The sequence below is a fragment of the Henckelia pumila genome, chromosome 2, assembly GCF_033568475.1.
Source record: "Henckelia pumila isolate YLH828 chromosome 2, ASM3356847v2, whole genome shotgun sequence".
NCBI classification, from domain to species: domain Eukaryota; kingdom Viridiplantae; phylum Streptophyta; class Magnoliopsida; order Lamiales; family Gesneriaceae; genus Henckelia; species Henckelia pumila.
The window spans coordinates 6,824,205-6,851,590 of NC_133121.1; the positions used below are offsets into that span (position 1 = coordinate 6,824,205).

Below are 27,386 nucleotides of genomic sequence, written 5' to 3' on the forward strand. Positions count from 1 at the left end.
TTGCTCTTATAATTGAGTCTTAATTGGGCCTAATTGCATTTAGCACTTTTGCTCTGTATAAAAACAATATTCTTTCGTAGCCTTATTCTTTTATGGGCTGGGTCGGGTTTCCTCGGCCCACATTATTATACCAAACCCAACCCAGAACAGAGAGAAGGAACCGAGGAAAAGAATCAAATAAAAAAAAAAGAAAAAAAAAAGAAAAAAGAAAAAAGAAAAGGAAATTGAGAGTATCGGGAGTGATTTGATCGTATTATTGTTCTCCGTGGGCGATTGCATTCGGCGTACAAGGTGAGAATGGATTTGAATCTGAAGATTTTGAGCAGTATCATTTTCCTAATTCAATCGCAAAACTGCCAAGGATTTAGGGCAGAAGTATTGATTCAAATAGGTTTCTGAGTACATGTTTTTTTTCCCCATAAATTTGTTGAACTAAGTTCATAATCGAGTTGAATTCGGGTTGTGTGTGGGATTGTGTAGTGTTCGAGTTTCCTACTTGATTTATGTAGTTGGACAGATTCACTAATCTGATTTCATTCTGTCAACTTCACGATGGTTTGCTCTGGTTTTGTTGTAATTCACGTTTAGCTATGATTTAATTAAAGATTTATTTTTGGATTAATACAAAACGGCAGAGTTCGGTTCAGATTTCATTTTTACTTTGTCAAGACTTTGGTTCTGTTTTCTCTCGAGAATTATGTTAAAAAAGGTTCGTCACCTTGTTGAGGAAACGTTATGTTATGAAATTAAATCCTGGAAGCGTAATATGATATCTCTACATGTATGACTGAATCTAACACTCGAGCTGGTGTAGGCCATTAGTTAAGGCTGTTTTTCGTCAATTTTGTATTATGCTCAATTTCATGCTGAATTGGTGAAATAGGGCAGCTCATAATGTGAGATTGAATGCTGGAAATTCTAACACATTGTTCCTCGTTCGAGACTAGGATGAAGTTAGGAAGGTTGCTCTTGGTAGTATGCAACTTGAGAAATTTTCAATTTTTCAACTGGACACCTGCAAATATTATTTTACTAGCTATCAAATGAGATTGTACCACTCCTCTTTTTTTTTTTCCAAGTGACTGGAATGTGAAATTGGTTAAGTGTTGTCTTGCGTAGATAAATGTAGCTAAAACGTTTTTCTTCTCTTAGCTTGCAGTGATGAAATAGGTGGCATATTACTTTGAAAAAATTTTCTCCCATGAATATGAAGTTAAAATGAACCAATTCAGAAATATCACTATATATTTTTTAAGCAATGATAAATCGGTTATTTTCACTGGTGGTTCGCATGAGATAATCTTGGCAGCCCTATATTTTAGTTTTAACTAATGCATTGAAACACTAACTTTTTAAAAAAAAACTAAAAGAAACATAGAAGTATGAATTTGCCAATTATCACCTTTTCAGTTCAAAAAACATTCACCCATCCGGGAAAAAACTGTTATAAAACTCTTTTATTTAAATTATATCAGTTTGTTAGTTCAACGTAGTTATTAATGAATTTTTGTTCTCATTTTCATTCGTCCAATTATCAGATTATCTAGTCAACTGAACACTAACAAGGAAACCCTGAAAGAAATGGCTTCTGGTTGGGGAATAACAGGAAACAAGGGGAGATGTTACGACTTCTGGATGGATTTTAGCGAATGTATGTCTCGCTGCCGTGAGCCCAAGGATTGTGTCCTCCTTCGTGAAGACTATTTTGAGTGCCTCCACCACTCAAAAGAGGTATGTTTTCTTTTTGCTTCCTTTTCTTTTGATTTCATGTATTGATTCTCTTAAAAGGTGCATACTGGGGTCTTCAACTCGATTTCCATCATCCCATTTGCGTTTGATTTTTGTCGACTTTTTGTGTTTGTTGCCTATGAAGATTAAGTTTGTGTTCAATTTATAACCAGTGATGCCATTGGTCTACCAGTCAAAGAGTGCGTGGTATATCAAGGAATGAAGCTTTGAGAATTGGAATTATAATTCAGAACTGCTTTGAGTCGAATCTGAATATGTTTTTTACTGATTCTAATTCAACAAGCTCAATGCATCCAAACACACTACAAGTCCATTGCCTTTGTGTTTCTTATGTGTCCTTGATTGGCTTGGGGGTTGGTCTGTATACCTTGATACGATTTAGTGAAATCTTGGGAGTAGTGCAATGACTTGTGCACTATCTGCAGTTCCAGAAACACGAGGGTCTGGTCAATTTGTCATGTGGTGGGGCGAAATCTTTACATGTGCCTGCATTTCTATGTTTTATTTATGAACCAAAATCCCAGTCAAAAAAATCACAGAAGCCAGGCTATTTAATGGTTCGAGATTCTTCACCTCGTTTCTGCATTTCCCTTTCTTAGTATTAGCCTTCATCTGCTGTTTTGGTTGGCTTAGGTACAATTCTTGGCGACCAATATGGGCATTGGTTTTTCAACCTTTTCTATCAATTACGATTAAGCAAAGGGTTACGAGCGATTCATAACACATAAGATACTTGTGAACTGAACGATAAGGTTTACAGGAAGTGTTTATTTCCATGATAGGCGGTTGTTGCCTCTCATTTCTCAATGATGCCTTTAATATTTTTGCATTTATCGCAGTTTCAACGTAGAAACCGAATCTATAAGGAGGAGCAGCGTCAATTAAGAGCAGCTGCAGAGAAGGGCAAGGAACACGGAGATGGTGGTCATCACTGAGGATCATGAATGGCTGTCTTATATTTGAGCAATCGAAAAGGGTTACTATGCCATCTTCTTGAGAACACTGTTTTCAATAATGATATAAACATTGTATTCATGTGTTGTGGGATGCCCGAGAACAACAATTATAAATCTCCTAAATGGGATTGTTGGAGCAAAATTTGAGGTGTATTTTTTTTCCCTATCTAGCATTGAAGCGTGCACTGTTTCAACATTTGGCATGCTTTTCCTTGTAATGAAGTTTGTCTTGTTTCCCTTTCTCCATCTAGTCAAGGATTTCAATGTGCATTTGTCTCCATATTCACCAGTGGATCGATAAGACAGCGTACAAGAAACCATTTTCTTCAACACCCTTCTACAAAATAATTGAACTTGGTTTTGTTTTCCTGACTCCCCTCTATTTTTATTAGGTGGCAAAAAGGAAACGTTGCTAAAATATGCAAGGCTCATAGAAGTCGAGCCTAGTGTCTTTTATATACACACATGCACAAAATCCTGTTAGAAGAGTTCATAAGTCGATTTTATAGACAAATTATTTGAGTTATCTATGAAAAATAATATTTTTTATGTCAAAAATTATTTGAATTACTCAAAAGAATTATTTGAACTACCTATGAAAATATTGTTTTTTATGCTAAAATAATTATTTTTTATCACTTAGGCCCGAGTCTTATTTAAACAATAAGAACCTACTCGATTAATTGGTTGGTCATTAGCCACATCAAAAAATCTTGGGATAAAAAATTACACAGCATATTGCGAAGTTTCACACTATACTTTAATCTGTTTGACAGACATCAAAGGCAAGAAGATAAAGAGTGGAGCATATTATATTGTCACATTTGCCTATGCACTGTAGGAACTAAGAAAGAAAACATGGGAGGAAAAAAAATGAATGAAAACGAAACATAGAAGCTAAGAATTTTGAACAAAGAACAAGCACGAATGCTACTAAGCAACGGCATCTTTAGATTCCGATCCCAACTCTGGAAGAGTATCAAGATCCGTACGAGCATCTTTCACATCCTGAGGAATCGAAGAAGCCTCATCATGTTGGTTAGAATCAGTATCCATGTCTGTGCCTGGAGATGAATCATCATTGACAGTATTTGAAGCATCAGATGAATTTTCGGATGTATTTTGGCCTTGCTCGGCCCCGTTACTGTCATTATACGATGTTGCATTCCCATCTGTTTCAGAACCATTATCAAGATTCTGTTGCTCACTCGAATTGTGACCCTCGTTTTCGGCAGATGTTTCAGTATCATTTTTTAGGCTTGGGGCATTCTGGGAATCAGCATTCTGCCCATCTCCCGTGTTATCATGATCAGATCCCTTTGAATCTCGTTCTGAAATTAGCAAATTTTCGGTGGTTGTTGATGGAGACACCGCATCGCTCTTCTCACCATGGGTAAGAGTATGTTCATCTTGTTCCTGTTGGCTTTGAGCAGAATCATTGGTAGAACTATCATTACCTCGATCGTGTTTATCATTATCATTAGTAGTTTCAGCAGTGGAATCGTGGTTCTGAGAATCCAAGTGTTCCTCGCTTTTAAAGGAATTATTCTTCTCCATCGTCCCATCATTAAGGCCACTTGATTTCAACTCTTCCTGATCACCCGTGCTCTTCCAATGATCCTCCCTGCCACTTAGGTACCCATTCACCGGCTTCTCCTCCCCGTTCAAGCCATCCAAACTAACTCTCTGTGTTTCTGTCAAATTTTGTGAATCTTGAACCATGCCATCGCTTGAAAGATTTTCTCCCTTGGCATTTTCTTCTTTTGTTCCCTCATTATCAGCTCCAACATGACTTTCCACATCTGATGCGCTCAACTTTTCAGTCGAACCATCTTTATTCTCATCTATCATGTTGTTTCCCTCATGCTCTTTTGTATCTTCTGCGTTATTCTTTCTATTGCTCTCCTCCGAATTTTTCTCTTCATTGTCATGTTTTTCTCCACTTCCATTTTCTTCCTTTTTATGACCACTTTTGCTCTCGTACTCCATCGATTCTTCGTTTTTGTTCTCTGTACCATCTCCATCATTAACAACCTTCTCTTCATCAACTTTCTCCTCGTTCCTTGTTTCATCAATTTTCGAACCTTCTTTCTCAGTACTTGTTTCATCAATTTTCGGACCTTCATTCTCACTACTTTCAACCTTACCTTCTTCAATATCTGGCTCCGCATTTGCCTTTTCCTTACCTTTGTCTCCCTTGATTTCTTCGCCTTTCTCTCCACTTCGATCTGTTTCATCAATTTTCACACTTTCATTTTCGCCATCATCAACCTTACCCTCGTCAACATCCGGCTCCACATTCGCCTTCTCCTCACCTTCTTTTTCATTATTTTCTTCAGGATTATCTCCATTTTCCTCTTCTTTGCTTTCTTCACCATCTCTCACCGTGCTTTCTGGATCTTCACCATTTATTTTACCTTCATCGTTCACATTAGTACTTTCAGTCTCCTCACTCTCTCGATTTTCACTTCCCTCTTCTGTATTTTCTTGATCTTGCCCCCGATCGTCAAGCTTGTTTTCATCATCAAAATGCATCGGTTTTTCCTCAGATGTCTCCTCTTTAGGTTTCTCATCTGCAGTATCTTCTTCTTCTTCTTCTGTTTTAGGCAAAAGATCCTTTCTCCCTAGCTTGATGGTGTCGACTCCGTTCTGCACCTTCTCTGAAACTTTTGTATTTTCTTGATAGGATGCCTTCTTGTCACGGGAGTGCTGGACTTGGTAGAGCAACCAAATCCCCACTCCGAGAAGCAAACATAGCTGCAGAACATGCTTCACTTTGAATCCTTTATTTCTTGGGTTCCTACGTGGCGATTGCCGAAACATGGTGACTTCAACTTAATTTTGACGAATGAATAGATTTAATTGTCCGAAAAACTCAGATTCCTGGATTGTTCTGTCAAAGAAAGAGCAATAAGAACTTATAAACTACAAATTTTAAAAACATAAAATTGATGGAGGACATAAGCAAGCTATGTAAACCACAAGAGACTAAAAACAATTGAAGACTTCGATATTGGCTCAAGTACAAACAAGCTCAACAGTTGGTGACAATTCCAAAGAACAAAGAACCACTTTCTTGAAGCAATCCGGCACAAAAGGACAGTTGATGTTACCAAAGCCACGATATTAAATTTGACCACTTTGTTCATCTTGGAAAGGTGTGAGGACATTATTCAAAACTTGCATATACTTGGAAATTTACTCATTACTGTTTAAAAAGGTTTAATATCAGAAAATGATTATCTCGAGCACTCTTTAAAATATTGATAGCAGACCAACCACAATTCTCTTTGAATTGACTTATGGTTCGATTTCATTTCCAGAATCAAGCTCGGGACACAAGTATACAAAACAATAAATCCATCTCAAGTTCTAAGAATCGAAGTACATGTAACCAAAAAAATTTCTATAATTTCAATTCCTTCATTCACATACAATAAAATCATACTGCATTTTTTATTTGAAACCTCGATTCAATTCTAGCTTGAACAAATCCAAACCGAAACAATCACGACTGTCTGAGTCAAAACCACCACAAACGAGACTCTTGTCCTCCTCCTGTATGGGGATGGTCAGTTCCAAAATCGAAAACACCGGTCCTACAACAATGGTTAGGCCTAGTAGTAGTAGTAGTAGTAGTATACACCAACACCAAACAATGTCACAATGATAATTCATCTTACAGCCCATACCTGAACCAAACTTCATTCACTACAAGTACAGAAGCTAAGAAACCACATCGAACACTTAAACACCAAATCTGGCGAATCAAGAGTTCTTTTTTGGTTCATTTCAAATTGTGTGTTCGAATCAAGCATTACAATTTCATGTGAGAAGTATCAACTATCAGGAAAGCCAACTTCCCTTATTAGTTAAAAGACCTCATAAACACCATTGCAGTAACCAAATCACAAGATCTTGTCAATGTTAAGCCATCCCAGAACAAGATAGTACAAGAAACTAATATAGAAAGGTAATTATAAACAATTAATGCCAATTAAGAATTTAAAAAAATCCCAAATCCAGCAACAGATTCACAATCAAGCAATGCCCATAAAAAAAGATAAAAACTTCCAACATTTTCAAATAGATTCACATTCCTTCCCCCAAAAAAAAAAAGAAAAAACAAAATCTTGTAAATGCCAGCAACAGATCAAGAAAGTTTAGAACCGAAATCACACCTGATGCCACGGAAAAAAGACCTTTTTGAGCTTCTGATCAGCCCCCAAGAAACGAGAAATGGGATTTTAATAACTTGCGATCACTGCTTGCTTTAAATACAATGCAATGCAACCGGAAAAGGGAATCGAATCCGTACAGTTGTTCAGACGAGATATTCACTTTTGGTGGGTGTGGATCAGATTCTAGCGAGATTAAACGAAACTAGGAAAAGGGATTGAGAGCAATTCGCAAAATGTTTGTCGTTGTATCGTTGAAACAGATCTGAAATCTGCATCACCCTGTTTATGCCACTTGTGCTGTCATTATGTTATATATACACACACATGTTAAATTATATTTAGTGTGTGAGATTGTGTGGCGTGGGAGAGAATGAGAAAGGTGTCGGCTTTTTCGACGAATTGCACAGAATAGTTTGCAATTTGTTTGTTTTTTTTTAAAGAATAATTTGCAATTTTGAGTATATATCTTTCTTTTTTCTTTTTTCTTTCTTTTTTTTTTTTCCCACTTTAATCTTCTTTCTATCTTGTATTTGAGAGTCATCGCATTTTCAAAAATACAAAAAATGTTGTAGATATATTATCGTTGATGTAATATTAAAATCTCAATTTTTTTTAAAAAAAATCTCGAGTTTAAGTTATAATTATAACAAAACTCTCTTTCCACTTAAAAAAATTATTTGGCTTGGAGCTAATGAGACGAAACATCTTGTTGAATCTCGTTTGTGTCTTTTGCGTGATTTAAATATTGTGTTATTTCATAATGAATTTTACTTATAAAGATAACTGGGTCTGTCATAGATTTTATGTAAAACTGATCTTATAAAATATATATAATTATAATATTACGTGAAGATAAACATTAGGTTATGCTTAAACTTAAAATAAGTTACAACCATGGTTGAATCCACTAGGTTGATTAATGTACAATGAATCAATGATCCCCCTTTTTAATTAGTGTGCGGCTACGTCACCTTCCAATTTAATTCAGCCATCCATTTCAGCATATAGAGGCGAGTGATCTTTCATAATAAGTGTATGGAATGAACATGAATCTTAATTTATGCAGAAGATCATTTCATAGATTAATTCTAAATGATTTAATTGAGGTTTGGTTTGAATTTAAATTTTTTGATTTGTTGGAGGAGCATGACGTTGTTACAAATGTCTCATATATATAGAAGATTAAAACTAATAAAGCATAGCTTACAAATATATGAGATTTAATGTTCTCGTTGAAAAAAATAAAAGGATTACAATCGGATCAATATGATAGTTTTGTAAAAAAAAAAATAAAAATAAAGGGCATGATCGGTTGGATTAAGGTGCATGACACATACACTAAATTTGAAAGATGTGTGAATTACATAGTCTAAAATGGGTCGTCGTAGACGTTGAACTTTTGAGGATCGACAATATTACAAATGTTTCACATCGAACAACATTAAAATTAATAAAAAAAGGCTGTTCAAGACCATATATAAAACTATCACAAATTTTATCCAACTAACATGAGACAATTATATTATACACTAAAAATCTTATGGGTTCATAATAATAATGACTTAATATACAAGTTCAAACAATGTGATATTTCTTAACCTTATTAGCCAAAAATGATCTTCTGTTTTCACTAAAATACCTTGGACCAAATATAAACAGGATCCTGGGTTGGAAGGGCCACAATATGCATAAATACCAATGAGGAAAGTTCGATAACGTGACTAGCTTTAATATAACTAGTTTGGTGGCCCGGGTTCAAAACTCACAAGTTTGATAAGAGACCGTCTTTCGGATAAGACTACTCGATCCGATCATATCTAAACTGAAACGTATTATTTTTGAAATAAAAAAAACATTATACGACGGCTATCTCACTAAATTGATCCCGTGAGATGATATATATGATCATATATATGAGTGTTGGTGCACAAATTTCCAAAGTTAAAAATAAAGTAGAATTATATATATTAAATTTTAACATGACTATGAATTTTAATCTAAACAAATGGACTAAAACATGAATCTGCGTCCCAAAATGTAGTTTGGTGGATGCATGGGTAGTGAAGGGATTATACAAGTGCTGCGTCGAAGCTTATCGTATAAGCTGACCTCTTCGCCTCTCTGTCTCCACCTCCGCCTCCGCCGCCACCATGAATTCTCTCACACGACGGGCACATAGTGAGCGTGGGCGCGGGTAGCTGCATGTACAATGGCGATTTCAGAGCCAGCTGCTTCAACTCTTTAAGCTCCTTTTGCAGCCGCCGGTTCTCATCTGTCAGCCTGTCGCAGCATTTCCTCAACAATTCACAGTCTAATTCCGTTTGCTTCAACTTTGTCCTGCAATTAATTATTATTAATTCCCAACAAATTAAATTAAATTAATTAATTAATTCGTTTCTATTAAAATTATTAATTCCTGCACCTGGCTCTTCTGTTTTGAAACCACACTTCCACCTGTCGAGGTCTCAGCTTCAACTCCCTCGCCAGCTCTTGCTTTTGCTTCTGATAATTAACTTAATTAATTAGCTAGGATCCCCAATAATAATTAACAAAAATAATATATATATATATATATACATACAGGATTAAGAGTTGTGTGGCGCTTGAAGCTATCTTCCAAACGAGCAGACTGAATCTTATTGAGTCTAAGCTTCTTCCTAATTTCATGATCTTCTTCACAAGAAACTCTCTGTATTCCAACCTCTTCGCCTTGATCTCTTTCCCTCAAGTTATTATTTGACAAAGAAGAAGCGCCTGTACTATCTTGATCTTGTCTCAAAAAATCATCATCCTTCAAAACCATCCTTTTAGCCACCTCAATCTGATCCTGGGTTTCCCCACACAAGCTCAGAGTCAGAGAGGGCTCTGCTATTTTCCACAAATCATCGGCTCCGGCTGCTGCTGGTGGTGTTGATGAATTAATCCCCAGCCCCAAAACAAGCCGTGTTTTCGATGATTCGTCCAAACCCATTTCAGTGTTTTCGAGATCGATCGGAGGTTTTTTTTTTTTTTTTTATTTGGTTGTGGGTAATTAGTTTCCGATCGATCGAGCTCTGTGTTTCAACTTTGAAGAATGGCGTTTGCAGATATATATGGGAAGAAGCTGCGCTTTTTTCTGCGGCTAATTAATTAATGTGGGATTATAAAGTCATAATGATCGATGAAATACTCACATTTATTTGTGATCTAACCATTGCTATCTGATTTATATTTGACGAATGCTACATGCATGTTTATATTTTATTTTTTGAAATTATAAAATTATTTTAAATATAATTTATTTGAAAAGAATTTGTAATTTTAAAGATAATATGTAACAAAGTGTATATATAATAATAAAGAGTTGATATTTACACTCTATTTGTGTTATTTACACTTCATTTTTTGTTATTTGCGCTCTATTTGTGGGGAAAGTCTATGCTACTCCAAGGGCACTGTCCTTAGAGTGACGTGACAGAGTATGATTGGTTAAAATCAATAGGGTTCATTCTATTTGTGTGGAAAGTCTATGCTATTGCCCTTGGGGTGACGTGACAAAGTATAATTGGTTAAAATCAGTGGGTCCCACGTGGGGCCCACTAATTTTAACCAATCACGGATTGCCACGCCACCCCAAGGGGGTAGCATAGACTTTCCCCTATTTGTGAATAAATTTTCACTCCACTTTACACATAAAGTGAAATGTAAATAACAAAAATGAAATATAAATATCAAGTCTCATAATAATATTATATATTTTGTTTGAGAAGATTTGAACGAAAATTACTGGTTAGAGTACCATAGCCATATTGGTCATCTCTGTGGACCATTTTCGTCTCAGTTACGTATTGGAAGTGGTTTGGTTTTAATTAGGTCACAACTGAAAAAAGCGATATTTTTGTTTTGAATATGAAAAAGGGATAATTTTGAATGTATTTTCTAACAAACATATGGCTTGTTTACTATTGTTGTTTACTGATCAAAGTGTTAATTACAAATATGGATCAGTTCATCCGTCTCATAAAAAACCACACAAATTTTTTTTTATCATCGTCACGCCCGCACGTAAAATTGTTTTATAATTCCAAGGAAAAAATGTACTTTTCATATCAAAATTCACCCTAAATCATACTACAAAATAAATAAATCATCTCATTGGTTGACAATTTGAACCCCACTTTACTCCTAATCTCCAATTTTATATTATAAACATATTGTGCCCAACAAGGAGGAAACTAAAAGAAGTCACTCTTAACATGTCAACTAGAATCATTGTAAATAATGAATTGGTGGGAGACACACACATCACCAACTTGTTTTGTCATGTCATCTCCAAACCCAATTTTTGGGAGAAAAAAAACCCTTATAAAGATAATCTAATTAAATTCGACTTGAATCATAAAAAAATATTATTTTTTAGTGTAGATATATATCTGATCAATTCATTTCACAGTAAATCTACTCAAACTTTTTTTATATACAATGATTAATAAGAAAATTTCAAATTAAAAAAGTCAGGATAATGTTTTTGGATAACATATAACAATTTTTTGCTTTTCGAAAAATTATAACTAATGGAACCAATTTTTGTTTTGTTTTATTTTGTTTTGAATGTGAATAAATATACCTAATTGATTTTTTTTTTGAATCCATAATCGATCTGCCCTTTATGAATGATAATAATAATAATATTGTCGTGTTTGTTTTGTTAAATTTAGCATTCATTTTGTACCATTTGGCGTCCATCACTTGCCAACTTGTGCAAAAACGTGACTCCAATAAGGTAACTATTAATTTCTCCATTATTAATTGCTATAAACTTTTCAAACTGCAAGACAAAGTTTTTTTATTAGATTTCGAAATTCGATTATTTACGGGTCATTATTAATTTAAGGAACATAAAAAAACATATCATATGAAAAACAATGAATTGGAAATTATGATAATTAAAGTATATATAAATTCGTCTCTATATTTTCCTATTTCTTGTTCTTTATGTCATTATGTGGGAGATGGAAAAGCGAGGGAAATAAAGAAGAAAAGAAAAGTGAGCGGAATGTACAACTCATGGAATCGTTATCACTATGTAATATATATCATATTTAAATGAGTTTTTGTTTATCCTTTTTTGTGAATGAATGATGCATATATTAAAAACATTGTATTTAAAGTATATATAATAATAAGACAATATTTGTAAAAATTTTATGGTTATATGACTGAAAAATGAACTAATAATAAGACATTTATTTATATGACTCGTTTTTTAGGAAGATTTATAGATATTGTTGTCTATAACCCCTAGAACGATTAGTGGAATCACGTTTAAAACAAATTCATATTATGAAAAATTTATCTTTTCCAACAAATACAATTAATATATTATCTAAATTGAATTGATTGAACCAATAATTTGAATTGGAGTAAAAGTTGAAGCGTAATTAAATTCAAATTATATGGATTTTTCAATATTTTTTTTGGGTACAATACGCACATGCAAATATTAATTGACTTATGAGTAATATAATACAAATAATTATGATTATTTATGGGGAATGGGAAAGTGGGAAAATTTATCATTCCATTGGATAGTGAACACTTCCAATTATATATGCATGGTCGGAATTAATTTGGCAATTAAAAGTTAGGTTTTCAAACAAACAATATGACATGCACACCTTCTCATTATGTGTTACATCATCAAAAATTTCAAATATTTATCAAACCTAACTTTATACCAAACAAATAATAAATTACGATCCAATTCATTTAACTTTTGAGATGTTTATTTGTTGATACATTATTTAATTAATCACATGAAAAAATATACGAAACTCATAATATACATTTAAAAATATTGTGCGTGTGCACTTACATCACCACAACCCTTTTGTCGCGAACGTGCAAAATGGTCACAAAAGTGTTGTAAAGTAAGTGGTCCTAATTAAGTTCTTAAAGAACATTTAGTGATGGACATTAATTTCAATTACTGGGAAATTAGGCCAATCATTAATATCGACTTGGAGCATTTCCCTCTGTATTTTAGCTTAAAATACTCACAACTTTATTTCATTCTTTTTGTCGAATTCGATTGTGTAAACAAATTGAAAATGATTAAATTTGTGTTTATTTTAAGATGATGCACTTGATCTAAAAGTTTTTCGTTCTAACGTAAGTTTGCATGCATATATTATTCAGATGAGACATTTATATATCTCAATTCATTTAACTATATTTTTATATATAGACATGACCATATCGATCCATCTCACAAATATTTTTGAAATTTATTATTATATTTGATTAAGCAAAAAAGGGGACCCGCCAATGATTTGGTATTGATGCAATGGATTGCGTATTTGGTAGGTAGTATTGAAAGATATGATTAATAATTGAGAAAGTATAATTCCGAAAGGATAAGGTTTCGCGATGTCCGTAGTTAGTTCCTGTTTTTGCGCTGAGCCAGCCAACGTTGCCCATTGCCAAGTCTCATCGGTGTTCATTTGGTCGGGATTCTCTTTTCCATCTTTTTTTACAAAAAATATCGGTGCCACATGACAAGATGTCTCTTGTTTTTTGTTCATAGCATGTAATCATCGCACGTGGTTTTCTTGTTTTTATATAATCTAAAGTAAAAATTCTTACTAGATCATTTTAGGGGTAAAACTTAAAACAGGTTTGATATGTGATTCATGAAATATTATTATTTTTTGTGTCAAAAGTCTTATTTTTCATTATAAATATAGATTGAGTCGACTCGTCTCATATACGTATATTAGTTTCTTGCAAGAAACCTACTCATAGTTTAATTATTTGAAAATTAAATATATATTTTAAAAAAAAACAATAAAAGAGCAAAAATAAATATATAAAACATGTGAATTTTTAGATAAAGCAAGGAGAAGTTGGAGAAAAATAAAAAGACGATAGAGATATGTATAAACATTCCTAATAAGTACATTTAATTATTAATAAGTGCGGGAGAAAATTAAAACTAAATTTTGATGTCATATTGACAATTCAATCCACTAGTAAATTGAATTATTGAACACATTACTTTAGCTCTAAATCTAATATCAATTGTAAGAAATATTTTTTTCTTTACCAAAAGCAATAACCGATTAAACTATGCAAACCAAATATTTTAAGTCGTACACATTCCGATTTCTGAACATGGATAATATATTAGTAAAAGAAGATTTATAAATGATAAAATACCAGCAAGTAGACTCTACTACATATGGAAAATAAAAATAAAAATTTTGAGTTAGAATTTTAATGCTGGTTGAATTATTTTTGAGTATTAGCGACAATTAAAATAAAAATAAGAAATATATATAAGAAAACGTGAAGGTCGAATAAATATAAAAATTATGTGAATATTCTCACAAATTAAACTTAATTAAAATAGAGTTATGTCTCTCCTAATAACTAATAACTAAAAATCATTTTTATGTCCACTCGTTGTTTAGTATAAGATTTTGTCAGCGCTGCACATTATATGAAAATATAGTTATGTCTCTGCTAATAACCATAACTTTGACATGATGATAAACGATTGATTTGACAATAAGATCTTTTAATATCAAATTCTTATTCACATAACATAATTCGATCGCAGAAAACAAATACATTTCAAAAGGATCGAAACTCGAATTTAAAAGCACAAGTGCGACAAATTATTTTTCATCCTTACATAGTGAATGATGAGAAGGATTGTTATAGTTATAGGTCATTTACATGGAAATAGAATAACTTTGATGGTGCCAATAGCAAAGTACACCATATCTTTTCACCTCAATAGGTAAAAGGGTTTATCATGTAGCAAAGACTTTCATTAAAGCAAACCCTTTTGGCACTACCACCCTCTCACTTTCTATCCTCTATCTATTCTTACCCTCAATCTTTATTTTCAAAATGTTCTTCATATCATAGTTTTAGAAATCATAAAGATTTTTTTGTCATATATAATTGGTAAAAAGGAAACATCAATCGCAAAAAGATGTATAGTACTATGACTAATAGATTTAATTATGAAACTATAACTATAAATTATTATTCGACACCAAACTTGAATAATAACTTTTACGGCGCCGTTGAATTGTGTTATATTTTACCTAATTGCATTAAATATAATTTCAAATTTTTATTTTTGTGTGAAATAAAAAATCTAACATATAATTTCATCGATTGTAGCTTTGGAAGACTCTTTTGTGAGATTAGATTTCTGGAAGCATCATTCTTTTGTTTAAAAGTAGAGAAATGCCCATCTATATTCCCATGGCACCCAACACACCTTTCGACCCAACTTCACCTTTTGTTTTCTCACTTTTATTTATACTTGCTTAGTGAAATTCTAAACGAGGATATATATACATATATGAAAACACTATTAAAGTTGTCCTCAAATTAGTTGACCAATTTCGATTTCGGTAATCAATTAATATAAAGTGTCAGTCTAATTTTTTTCCCCTAGTTTACTGATATGATACCGTATATTATATATGTGACGCTGGATATTATTGATATGACGTTGAATAATGTTAACTTGTTAAGCACTAAATCGACGTTCTAACCAACATGGACTAATTGAAGAAAATCCAAGTTGTCGAGTTAATTTTGATTATTTAAAGAACTAAAACCCAAAATATGTCAAGTTAATGATAATGTTCATGCACAATATTATGTGCCGGACTATCGTCTATGTCTCGAATATGTAAAAACTTTTATTTTTACATAAATTATTATTCAAGTGCAAAGAACATTCTTTAAAAAGGACTTTCAAAAGAGCAACTCACATAATTATGTATTAAACTATTTTTACATATTTCTTGAAAGTCGTCATAAATCATGGAATGTCAACCGATTCTTCATTTGGCTACTTTAACACAATCTTGTCAACTGCACAAATGAATCGAACTTTTTCACTGTGATTCAAAGCATAAACATAGAATAGTATTTTTTTTTTCTTTACACAAATTAATGATGACGTTTATTAAGATTCCTAACTCAATCAAATCTAACAATATCTATCGTCTGACATTACGGTCTAAATTTGAAGCCCCTCGATTCTAATAGAAAACTTTGATCATAGGAGTTAAAAAAAATTGTTTAATTTAATCACGAATAATCCTCAATTCCTCACAAAAGGGAGAGATTTTTGCATATAAAATTAAAAAATCATTTAAAATTTCTTAAAGATTTTTAACCTATGCGTTTCGATTGTCACAATTATTGAATTCGCCTGTAGGATACTTCAAATAGAATATGATTTTATTCCCAAACATATGAGGTTGAACACAAATGGGACATTTCAACATTATTTATTTTACACAAAATATGAGACGAGGTTGGAAAATAAAAACTTTTCAAGTGTGGAAATTTGTCATATCCAATGAAAAATTTGATTGGTATATCTAATGATGGTTATTCGATAACAGACATGTCTTTGGATAATATCCTAAAAATAACGAAAAATTTCAAGCTATCAGTAGGATAATATCCTAAGAGTGTGTCTAAGAGTGAATATTTAATAATAAATATAAAGTTCATTGAAAAATAAACGAACCTTACATAAATTGATAAATATTCACCGTTAGACGATTCCTTAAGATACTACCTAAGGATAACATCTCATTACCTCATATTCAGATTTGAATTAATTTGAACTCAGCCTAGTTATGATAGTTGGGAGTGTAGATGAACGATCAATTTGAAAATAATATAATCGTTTAATTTGATTAACAATAAATAGTTAGTCAGCTTCCGTGAAGCTAACAGCAACCGATGAGTGTCACCATGTTCAGTAATGTTTTGTTGTGCCAATGGCATGTTCATAATCAATCAACGTGGCGTTAGTAAAGTGGGAAAACACACGTAAAGAGATAGAAACAACACTAATAGAGAAACATAATCAGTTTTAACAGCAAGACAGAAAAACCAAGAACATAGCCACCATGCTGAAACTCGGCTCTAACTTGTAGTCCGAGACATGGCCTGCTCATGAGGATTATCTATTGATATTACATACACATTCATATTCACCCGAACCGAGTTGAATGTATTATGAGAAGTAAGAAGTTACGGCGGACACGATTATCAACAAAGAACAATGCTCTTCTTCGAGATTTCATTAACCTCTGTCACACATTAATTTGCAGCCACCTTCTCCGTAACCTCACTATCTTTTGCAACTCCATCATTTTCCATACAAGCATCTGGTGCTAAACGGTCAGAAGATTCAGCATTAGCGTTCTCATGTGCCTCTACTTCTTCACGTTCAGTCATGTTTTCATCTTTATTTTCCGCTTCTGTATCTGGAGCAGCTTCAGATGCTTTCTCAGTCTGGTTTGCTTCACTAAACTCATCATTCTTAGTTGTTTCTTTCCCTTCAGTATCTGCAAGTTTATCATTCTTGTAACCTCTAAGGGGTTCTTTATCTTCAAGATTTAATACAACATCCTTCTCTGTACTTGCAGCCACTTCAAAACCTTTAGCACTCTGGCGATCGGCTCCTTTCCCTATGAAACATCCATCTCCCTGAACGTTCTCTTCACTGAAATCTTCATCATTGTCCTCTGTCGAATGAGCTTCGTCACCATGGCTCTCGTTCTCATTTTCAGATTCGTTCTCTACTACCTCCTCATTAAGCTCATCACCTCTGTTTCCCCTCCATTCTAGACGCCGCATCCGCCTTCTCAAATCACCCAAATCCCTCTCCATCAAGAACAATCTTTCCTTCAAAATCAGATTCTCCTCCTCCAGTTGAGCAATATGGGTATCCTGATCATCCACTCGATTCTCCAGCACATTATGATGATCCATCCCACCAACAGAGTTTGGATTATATAGCATCTCGAAACGGCTCAAGTCATGATCCAATCTCCTCTCCACCTCGACGTGCTCCTCCACATCACTCTCGCTGGAACACCCTTCATCTTCCTCCTCATCCTCATGAGCCTCGATTTCATGCCCAGGCGATCTTAACCTAATCAACCCCTTCATTGACCCATATCCATCTACACCCCATTCTTCCTTAGCCATATCCACCAAAACCTCCCTGGATGGAGAGAATGTCGGAGTCGGCAAAACTGCAGGGGTCACTGGACATGGAGAAACTAAGGAGGCGATGCCGCCGCTCTTCTTTGCTCTGATTAAAAAAGAAGTAGTATTCCTTGGAGCAAATGGAGCAGATCTGCTATTATTGTTGTTGTTAGTACCGCCGACATTCATATGTGTTGTATAGTTCTTATTATACTTCTTTTTCGGAAAGAATTTCCGGGTCTTTAATTGATTCTGATACTGCAACTCATTCAAAGTTGGAGGCTTGTAGTTATTAAAATTCGAACTTCCAACACCGGTGGTATTGACACCTCCACCAATTCCACCAGCATTAGAGCCAGCCATTAAGGACTTCTGCTGATCCTTTCTCCTCTTGTCTACCTTTTTGCCCTTCCAAGTATTCCTTGGCCCCAATGCTTTATTAAATGTAGAATGTGGCAGTTGCATTGTACTAGGATTAGGGTTATGAAACTGTGACGGAGGAGCCCACATGCCATAACTCATATTCATAGGGGCCATCTGCCAACAAGAAGTGTGACAAATCAGATTAGCCAAATTAGATATAAATGGAGGATTTGCAAAGGGTTTATTAAAGATTAAACACAATCACCTGTGGCTGAGGCTGTTGGTGTGGATTCATTTGATTCATACCGATCATATTCTGATTCATGTTCATCAATTGCTGTTGCTTCATCATTGCTGCTTGCTCGTTCATCTCAACGTTTACAGTCAATCGATCAAATTGGAAGAAAAGAAAAATAGAAAAGCGGTAAATCGGATCCCTAAACCTGAGAGTTCAAGAATTATTATATGCATTGATACAACAATGAAATGCAGACAACAGATTTCAACTAACAAGTAACGTCGCATAAGAACAACAAAACATATCACGTCGGATACAAACACATGTAGTATGTTACCCTATTTTTTTTAATCGCTTCCTTAACCAGAGGCTTACAATTCCCATAGATTGCATAGCTAAAGCAAAAGTAAAGAAATCGAAAACAGGGGCTGCCACTAGGCAATCAAACAATATATATTCCGGCAACCAAGAAATGTCGATTGGTATAGAAAAGGTAATTCTAATTACCATGATTCTTTAGTTCCATTTTATAACTTGTTCGATGACGAAAATTTTGTCTCTTGAATCTAGGGACAGATCACGAAATTATGAATCATTCTTAGTACAGCATCTTCAAGCCATGAACGATCGGATCACCAAATTCTTGGATAAATAAAATGCATCAATTATCCTTCAATTTTGGCACAACCTGGCTTGTAGATTAATAATTCCATAGTAAAAACTCTCAATTAATATCGGCATCTCATATTTCCGTTAATCTAAAATGAACAATATCAGTTCAAGACTCAATACGAGACATAGATTTTCAGTTTGATTCTTGATAAATCACTATAAATTGTATATTTAAACGTGCATAGTTTGAATTTAAAGATCTAATGATCCATCTCCAAGAAGTTTTTCGGGCAATTCCTGAGAAAATCAAGAAACTTACCCCCAAAACGACAGCTGGTAGCGTGGAAAACACTGATTCGAAGCCTAAATGGAGCTCCCAGCTTGAATTTTTGGAAGAATCCAACGAGGAAAATTAGGGCTTTTCTCTATTTCCACCCGTTGGTACAGTTTGTTTTGCGGTCTTTAAATGGATAAACTCGTCGTAGTTGTATTGATCCAAGCAAAACAAATATGTTTAGACAGTTCGGTAATAGCGGAAATAGTATTTGGATAAGTAATGTAATGTAATAAAAAATAAATTAAAAATGATAATTAATATAATATTTAATTAAATAGTATTTGGATAAGTAATATAATGTAATAAAAAAATAAATAAAAAATAATAGTTAATATAATATTTGATTTGATTGATATATTATGATTTTTTGATTTCATTGATTAAATTTTATATAAAAATAATAAATTATCATTTTGTCTTTTTAACAATAAATAAAATATGAATACTATTATTTATAAGCGGTAATGTAGTAATTTAAATTCGATGATTGAATTGATGTGAAATAAATAATTAATGATTTGATTGATGTATAATAAATAATTAATAGATAGATAAATAAATAATATGACGTGACGAGATTGAACAGGATAACTAGTACCGAGACTATTAGTAAAGTAACCAAACGAGCTCTTAGTTCATAAAAATAAAATAAAAACAGTAAAAAAAAATATGTTTGATGTTAATTTTTGTAAAAAAAATTCTGCTCTTTATATTTCGATAAGTTTTTTTTAACTTATATATGAGAAATTTTCAGCTGTCCAACCAATGATGTCCAACTCGTTCCCTACCACTAAAACCCGATACCGAGTTTTAGTTATGCGAAAAATCGAAAAAAAAATAACTAAAACCCGGGTCGGGGACGAAGTGGAGAAATATTGTTGGGCAGCTGAAAAGTCCTTATATATATATATATATACTTAATATATTATACTATATTATATTATAATAGTTCAACCTCTTAAACTAACCAATTTTGGTATACCAAATCACCACAAAAATTACCTCTAAATTTAACATACATCTATTATCTATTACTATATATTATGTAAGAGCAGGTGGTCTCTTGGTATGGACACTCTTTTGATTTTTGTCCTTCAATGGTTATGTAATTACGAATATGTCATTTTCATTATATTTTTTTGTCATTTCATGAATATTTATTTTAAAAAATGTCATTTTTTAATTTTATTATTTTTTTTATTTTTTTATTTCAGTTGAAAAATAGATAATAGAAGGCACGCAACGCGTGCTTCTGGGTACTGGTCTCTTTTATGTTAGATCTTAAATGAATAAATTATCATCACTTTTCTTTAACAGTCTTATCTCCTTTTATCTTTATCTCTTTTTTCAAATTTCATCATTTATCAATTCTTATTAAATTATTTACATAATTTTTGTACAACTTCTCTTTAATTTATATATCAAATTATCAAGTACGTGAAATCATGTGTCACAATCGCTAATATATATTATATTACACACGCAAAGCATGTGCTGCGGTCACTATTATATATTATAGTAAAGAGTATTTAATTAACCAACTTTCAATTAATTGGTGAAGCTTGAGATGAATATTATTTAACCGAACACATTTTTTTTATGAAAAAAAAAATTCTGTTTTAAACATAATAACAAACTTAACACTCCAAATTATCGTCAAACTAAATTACTAAAACTCACACTATAAAATCGAGTGAATCGAGTTCGAGCCTTCCACCCACCACCGATCTGAAATAAAAATTAAAAATTCAAATTATAATTTGATTACTTGTAAACCAAGTTGCGATATGAGCTATAAATTAATTATTAATTAATAAATAAACTAAATAAAAGTATTGACCTCTTAATTGATTACCAAGAAATCGACTTTTTTACAGTATATTGAAAGAAAAATTTTATAATTACTTATTTTAAAAGTTGTAAACACTATCTTAATTAGTTAGCACTATTAATTATTAATTAATTATTGAAATATGGAAGTTAAAAACTAGAGGCACATAAATAGCATCATTGCATTAAATGCATACATATACATACAATGTTTTTTTTTATGTTAATTGATTTTCATGTTATTTTCAGAATTGACATGATGAATTAAACATTAAAAATTTATATTAAGATAAACAAATATTTAGAAATTTTAAAAAATTTAAATCCAACTAAGATACTTTATTATGGGTGAAAAAAAATAAATTAGTTACTTGATACTCTTTAACATTATTAACATTATATATATATATATATATATATATATATATATATTCTTCGAAAAAAATATTATATATATATAAGAATAGAATTATAATTTTCATTTAAGTTTCACTAAATTAATTAAAACTAATTATAACTAAAATCCATTATGTTGCATGAGAGTAATTATTATATAAATAAATTAAAATTCAAAATAGTATATGATTAATTTAATTTGAAGTGAAAAATATTAAATGATTCGTATACGAAGAAAAATTGAAAATGAAAGTTACAAAAAGTGAAATGGTAGAATTTGAAAGTTACAAGAATAGTTATAGAAAGTTTCCCCACACGTATCAAATATATGGTAGAGTTCAACCTACTCTAATCATAAATTTAAAGTCTCATGATTTATCACGTCAATAATATATCATTAATTATGCACATGTATAGAGATATATATCATTGAATTGATGATTTGAGTATTATCTATATGGTATGATCTCATTAACCTACTCTTAGTGTAGGATCTCACTAACCCAAGTATATTAATATTTAGAGTTTAACATTAAAGTAGTTTAACATTAAAGTGCATAGTCTATAGGATAGAATTCAACTTATCTTATGAATATTACCCTAATTATCAATCTAATGATTTTATGATTGTCACACCATGTCAGCTTTCCAACATTAATTATATTTATATGTTAAAATATTGATCATTTGATCCATGATTTAGATAATACTAAATGTAAAATCTCATTAACCAGTTCATAGATATAGATCAAGCGCAGTTTTTTGATTAAATGAGAAGAATTATTTTTTATTTATGTAAATTCAATTGTAAGATTTAACATAACGATCAACCATCTTGCAGTCCACTGATTACATCCCATGCACCCAAGGCTACAAAAATTTCATTAAAAAAACAAACACAAAGGTAACTTCATCGCATGCACAACACAATCTCAGTGCAAGTTTCAACAAATCATAGATTCATCCTCGAGCATTTCCTCAAATCCACAATCAAAGTAGCAAATGAAACACACGGAAAATAAGTCCCCCTAAGTTGCATACCCTACACCTATAAGAACAGTAACCACACATCCGAACCCAAAACGAAAATAATCCATCATGCTACACAACAACGAATTCAGCGCATGCATACTTGTACAAGCCTATATGATTTACATTCTGGACCTATGTATGTCTATAAGAAAAGATAACGATCCACAACTAAAGAACACAGCATGTCTGCAAAAACAACAGCTTCAAAAACCTGCACCAAGCATGAATGATAATTTTTGTCATTAAAAGATTATAATCAAACTAATTTAATATACAAATTTATAATTGAGACTAATCTCTGCCACCTTGTTGAGACAGAAAGAAGCAGATATGCAAGGATTCGTAAAGTTGGTCCTTTCAAATCTTGCCATTTGTTAACATCTCTAAGCAGCCATTGTTCTCTGCTTTTTCATTGCCCTGTTGGGATGCAGTTTCCTGTATAAAATTCAGCCATCTGTCTCATAAATGTGGACCAAAGAAAAGTAGAAAAGTAGTCAAAAACATAAGGAGGAAAGTATAATGGAGGTGCATACCAGCATAACATCAAAGATGACAAAAAAAGGGGGGGAAATTTTTGACATCTTTGAAACAATCATCCACAAATGCATATGTATGACATAATTTGTGGGTGAGCAACAAAAAACATTAGTCTTATAACCAGAAACTACCTTGGAGTCCCCTATGGTTCTTTCAACGGCAACTGTTGTTGTTACTTCTTGAATAGTGATGACTTTGTCTATACATACTCTTGTTTTTTCTGCACCATCGAGAGTCTGATCAAATGGCACCACAGCATTATCAATCTTGGGCGCGCTTAGTTTCTCACGCAAACTGCACCAAAAGGAAAAAAAATGAACTTGCATAGAGAATCAATATGCAGCAGCGACAACATGAATTGATAATCTGAGAGTACCGTAGGGTGGCAGCTTCTACTTCAAGTTGTGTTGTCATATCTTTCTCTTTCCTTCTCTTTTTGTTACTTGGTCTTTGCTCCAGCAAGGTATCGGCACACCGTTTCAGCCACGAAAAAGAAGCAGTGATAGGCGAAGATGACTTCTGAGACTTCGTTATATCATGATCAAACCCATTGCTAATGTTACCATTTTGATCCAAGGCTAATTCATTTAGGGGATTCAAAAAACTAGAAGATCTCTGAATATTTGCCTGCAAAGTGGATAGGTGCATTTCCTTTTCAGCAATACTATCTAATCTGTCTTTTAAATCTTCCAGTTTTTTCAAACTATCTATCTGAGCAAGAATTTCCTCTCTATCTGCACGTAGCAATTCCCTTTGTTTCTCCAGCTTCTCTCTCTGCACCTTAAGCTCATCTATAGAACTATTCAGCTCTGCCCATTCCTGGTCCCTCTTCTCCCGATCCAGATTTATTTCCTTTCTTTCAGTATCAAGTCTCTTCATTTCAGAGTTAACATGTTCTAGTTCCTTTTGCACAGTTTCTTTGAGAGAATTAATATGTTGGAGTTCTTTCTTTTTGTCTTCCTCAATCTCCATTTCTCTTTCTTTAAGATAGCTCTCAACTTCCTCACGTCTTTTACTAACACGATTCTCCAGCTCTTCTTTCTGCAACTCCATATCGAGCAAGAAATCCGCACGTTCTTTCTGAAACTTACTGAACCACTCAGAGCGTTCATGCTCAAGTTCACTCATAAATGCTTCACGCTCACGGGAAAGTGACTCAAGATCTTGTTTAAATTGGTCTCTCATTGCAGTCCTCTCTGCTGTCAAACTCTCGCGCTCATCCTTCAGAAATTTAGAGATGATTAACTTCTCTTCAGCAATATGCTCGGCTTGTCTTGCCAGCTCCTCTCTTTTCTCATCAATTAACTCCCACTCAGCTTCAAATTTCGCCTGCTCTTCTTTTAAGTGATCTGCCTCAGCCTCAAGTTCCCGCTTTTGAGCACTTATAGCGTCAATCTCTTCTTTGAGTCTCAATTCAAGTACGAGAGATTCATTTGTTTCACTCTTCATCGCCTTCACTTTCTCTTCTGCATCATTAATAATTTTTTTTTTCTCCTCCAGAGAATCCAAAGACTTTTGAAGGTCAATCATTTTCTGACTGATCTCTTCTTTCTCCAGTTGGAGAGAGCGTTTCTTCGATTCCAACTCTTCTTCAGCGGTGAAAAGATTCTTCTCTTTCTCTTCAACTAAACTTGACCTCTCCTCCACTTCTTTTTCACGTTCTTGAAGACGTTTTGATTCAGCATCCAGTTCAAGTTCTCTTTCTGAGATATAATCCTCCCTTTGCCTCATATCTAACTCTCTCAACTCCCATACACGTCTCTTCACATTCATTTCATCTTCTATCAATTTGCGTCTATTAACTAATTCTGCCTCAAAAGCAGAGTTCCTCTTTTGAAGAGTCGCTTCATGATTAGAAATTACTTCTTGGACATTATTCTGCAAGGTCCCAATAGGAAAATTGAGGGGGTAAAACGAACGTTCCAGGGTAAATAGCATTTGCCTTCTAAAAAAGAAATTATCACAGAGGCGGTACGTGACCTAAAAGGAAAGTTTCTACACGTATCTTTTAAAGCACTTATATACACAATAGTTTCAAAATTTAAAAGTGCACGTCAGTGGTTTGAAACTCAGAAATTAGAATATAATGTTTAACTACAAAAAGAGATTAAATTGGAACTTCAGTGATCAGTTCCAAAATCAATTCAACCATTTGTGTCCTGATTTATTTCATTTAGAGGAATTTACTTACAGATTCTTTGCTGGCAAGTTTAGCTTGTAACAGAAGTAAATGTTCCTCCTTCTTGAGAAGATCGCACTCTTTTTTGATGGCAGCCTAGAACCAAGAAAAATTTAGAAAAATTGCCATGGGAAGGTCCTATATCCAGGATTATCTTTCTTTTCTTTTTTTTTTTATGTAGGAAACAAAATTATATTAATAGAGATATAAACTGACATATCAAGGATTATCAAAGAAGAAGAGAGCTAATACACAATATATCAGCTTATTGAGTTATTGACAACCAATGAAATCGAAAAACATATGTCAACCTCCTCTCTTGCTGATAAAGAACTTGCTCTCAATTCCAGGGATAGTTTTTCCTCATTCAGGGATCTTTGGTCTTTCTCCAAGCGAAACTTCAAATCCTCCAACTTCTTTTCAAATCTCTCCAACTCTTGAGTTCTAGTGAAGACGTGTTCCTCTCTCTGGTTTAGCAAGCCCTGTCCTTCAAGTAGTCTTTCTTGTGTAAGCTGCTGAGCTTTCTGCCTTTCGGATAGGGATAGCCTCTCATGCTGGATGTCTTTCTCTTTGGCATCAAACCTACATAAAAATGACAAACATGGATATCATCAGCCACTTCAGAAAAGTTAATAAATGAACTAAAAAACTTACTCGGACTTCAATGCCGTCATACGCCTCCTTAAATCATCTTCACGTTCTTGAACTTCATGCAACTTCCTTTCAGCGATTTGATGGTAGCGATTCGCCTCTAATTCCAAAAATTCAGCCGATCTCCGTTTCTCATCTGCCTCTGACAACTTATTATTAGCATCTTCCACCATATTTTGTGCCTCAGCATATTTACTTTCTGCAGCAACTTTCACCTCAGCATATTCCGCCCGCATCTCATGCAATGTCTTCTCAATCTGAGGAAACTATTGAGTCAGAACACATTGAGATAAATCATAAATACTGACGCAAAGTATACAACATAACTAAATTACATTCTTAAGACATTCTTTCTCAATTTCAAGTGCCTTCCTAAGACCATCTTCCCGCTTCTTGGCATCAGCCAAATCAGAGACATGAGAAGCCTGTAACCGCTTATACTTCAGTTCAGTGGATTCAGCCGCAGATTTTGCTTCCTCGAACTTTGAAAGCCAATCCTTTTTCTCCAGAATGAGAAGGCCCATGTGATGTTGGTGCTCATATATCTATAAAAGCCAGTGCAGATGACGTCAATGACTTAACAAAAAATTGAACTTATTTAAGCGATTCAATATAGTGCGTAAATATTTCCCGCTGTAATATTTGAAACCGAAAATCAAAGCATAAACTTAACAGTAAACGTTCAAAAACAAACACCCATTTTCCTAATATTCTTCAGTAAAATAAAATCCGACCGACGAATCTTTAAAGCGCTATATTAAAACCTACTCAAGAAAATCGAGAACTACCCCCAAAAAAGCATGACACAGAAAGTACACAAGAAAGAAAACTCAAACGTTAATTCATACCTCAGCTTCAAGTTTCGCGATGTAAGCTATTAACGCAGCTTTATCCCTCCGTTTAATGGACTCTTCATCAAAGCCTGATTCTTTCAACCGTTTCCACAAAACGTCATCGGTCAAAGGGGTTTTCAAAACCCTAACTGAACCCGGAATCGGAGAAAGTGCAACGGTGGAAGGTGCCCTGGGAGTCAATGCTAAATTCTCCGTTTGAGAACTAGAGCTAGCCATCAATTGATCGAAACCCTATGATCGCAATGCTTCAAAAACTTCCCCTTTTTCTCAAATTTCTGCTAAGATTTGCTGAATTTTGAGTTGGGTTTGGTTCTTCTTCAGTTCAGAAAGGTGTGGACTCCACTACCCACTTTTCCTCCACCGTTTCATTTACTTGCCTCTTTTATTCTGCTCTCTCTATCTATACGACGCCGTTTCCGGGGTTTATGAATGGGAAGTGGAATCTTGTG

The 27,386-nt window shown here is 33.4% G+C and overlaps 5 protein-coding genes across 8 annotated transcripts; 1 reads left to right on the top strand and 4 right to left on the bottom strand.

Moving 5' to 3' along the window:
* Positions 1-162: 162 nt before the first annotated feature.
* Positions 163-2,947, top strand: LOC140883251 (NADH dehydrogenase [ubiquinone] iron-sulfur protein 5-B). The gene is made up of 3 exons (XM_073289643.1): positions 163-291; positions 1,539-1,731; positions 2,589-2,947. Exons 2-3 carry the CDS (start codon positions 1,582-1,584, stop codon positions 2,682-2,684), a joined length of 246 nt encoding a protein of 81 aa, XP_073145744.1. The 5' UTR covers positions 163-291; positions 1,539-1,581; the 3' UTR covers positions 2,685-2,947.
* A 484-nt stretch (positions 2,948-3,431) lies between these two features.
* Positions 3,432-7,285, bottom strand: LOC140879725 (uncharacterized). Its single transcript, XM_073283582.1, has 2 exons — positions 6,887-7,285; positions 3,432-5,598 (listed from the first exon to the last, which is right to left on the bottom strand). The coding sequence occupies exon 2, from the start codon at positions 5,526-5,528 to the stop codon at positions 3,639-3,641; it is 1,890 nt and encodes a 629-aa protein (XP_073139683.1). The 5' UTR covers positions 5,529-5,598; positions 6,887-7,285; the 3' UTR covers positions 3,432-3,638.
* A 1,549-nt stretch (positions 7,286-8,834) lies between these two features.
* LOC140879726 (homeobox-leucine zipper protein HAT22-like) lies at positions 8,835-10,040 on the bottom strand. The gene is made up of 3 exons (XM_073283583.1): positions 9,468-10,040; positions 9,309-9,388; positions 8,835-9,223 (listed from the first exon to the last, which is right to left on the bottom strand). The coding sequence occupies exons 1-3, from the start codon at positions 9,855-9,857 to the stop codon at positions 8,956-8,958; spliced, it is 738 nt and encodes a 245-aa protein (XP_073139684.1). The 5' UTR covers positions 9,858-10,040; the 3' UTR covers positions 8,835-8,955.
* Positions 10,041-16,742: 6,702 nt separating this feature from the next.
* LOC140881529 (uncharacterized) lies at positions 16,743-19,614 on the bottom strand. The gene is made up of 3 exons (XM_073286912.1): positions 19,441-19,614; positions 18,537-18,714; positions 16,743-18,445 (listed from the first exon to the last, which is right to left on the bottom strand). The coding sequence occupies exons 2-3, from the start codon at positions 18,639-18,641 to the stop codon at positions 17,015-17,017; spliced, it is 1,536 nt and encodes a 511-aa protein (XP_073143013.1). The 5' UTR covers positions 18,642-18,714; positions 19,441-19,614; the 3' UTR covers positions 16,743-17,014.
* A 3,006-nt stretch (positions 19,615-22,620) lies between these two features.
* Positions 22,621-27,370, bottom strand: LOC140879806 (uncharacterized). 4 transcript variants are annotated; one of them, XM_073283718.1, is made up of 9 exons: positions 26,932-27,370; positions 26,419-26,628; positions 26,087-26,340; positions 25,744-26,014; positions 25,445-25,528; positions 23,630-25,131; positions 23,385-23,547; positions 23,019-23,151; positions 22,621-22,927 (listed from the first exon to the last, which is right to left on the bottom strand). In XM_073283718.1, exons 1-8 carry the CDS (start codon positions 27,151-27,153, stop codon positions 23,074-23,076), a joined length of 2,784 nt encoding a protein of 927 aa, XP_073139819.1. In that variant the 5' UTR covers positions 27,154-27,370; the 3' UTR covers positions 22,621-22,927; positions 23,019-23,073. The 4 variants fall into 4 exon arrangements, with proteins under 4 accessions (XP_073139819.1, XP_073139820.1, XP_073139821.1 ...); XM_073283719.1 differs by having other exon boundaries at positions 23,022-23,170; XM_073283720.1 differs by having other exon boundaries at positions 23,019-23,170.
* Between the last annotated feature and the right edge of the window lie 16 nt (positions 27,371-27,386).

Bases quoted from the DNA above. Each gene is read 5' to 3' on its own strand.
- LOC140883251 (XM_073289643.1), top strand. From the start codon at position 1,582: ATGGCTTCTGGTTGGGGAATAACAGGAAACAAGGGGAGATGTTACGAC. The intron at 1,732-2,588 runs GTATGTTTTCTT...CATTTATCGCAG, and splicing joins GCCTCCACCACTCAAAAGAG to TTTCAACGTAGAAACCGAAT.
- LOC140879725 (XM_073283582.1), bottom strand. From the start codon at position 5,528: ATGTTTCGGCAATCGCCACGTAGGAACCCAAGAAATAAAGGATTCAAA.
- LOC140879726 (XM_073283583.1), bottom strand. From the start codon at position 9,857: ATGGGTTTGGACGAATCATCGAAAACACGGCTTGTTTTGGGGCTGGGG. The intron at 9,389-9,467 runs GTATGTATATAT...GTTAATTATCAG, and splicing joins GCCACACAACTCTTAATCCT to AAGCAAAAGCAAGAGCTGGC. The intron at 9,224-9,308 runs GTGCAGGAATTA...AATTAATTGCAG, and splicing joins TTTCAAAACAGAAGAGCCAG to GACAAAGTTGAAGCAAACGG.
- LOC140881529 (XM_073286912.1), bottom strand. From the start codon at position 18,641: ATGAACGAGCAAGCAGCAATGATGAAGCAACAGCAATTGATGAACATG. The intron at 18,446-18,536 runs GTGATTGTGTTT...TCTTGTTGGCAG, and splicing joins ACCAACAGCCTCAGCCACAG to ATGGCCCCTATGAATATGAG.
- LOC140879806 (XM_073283718.1), bottom strand. From the start codon at position 27,153: ATGGCTAGCTCTAGTTCTCAAACGGAGAATTTAGCATTGACTCCCAGG. The intron at 25,132-25,444 runs GTAAGTAAATTC...GGGACCTTGCAG, and splicing joins AACTTGCCAGCAAAGAATCT to AATAATGTCCAAGAAGTAAT. The intron at 23,548-23,629 runs GTACTCTCAGAT...CTTTTGGTGCAG, and splicing joins GTAGAAGCTGCCACCCTACG to TTTGCGTGAGAAACTAAGCG.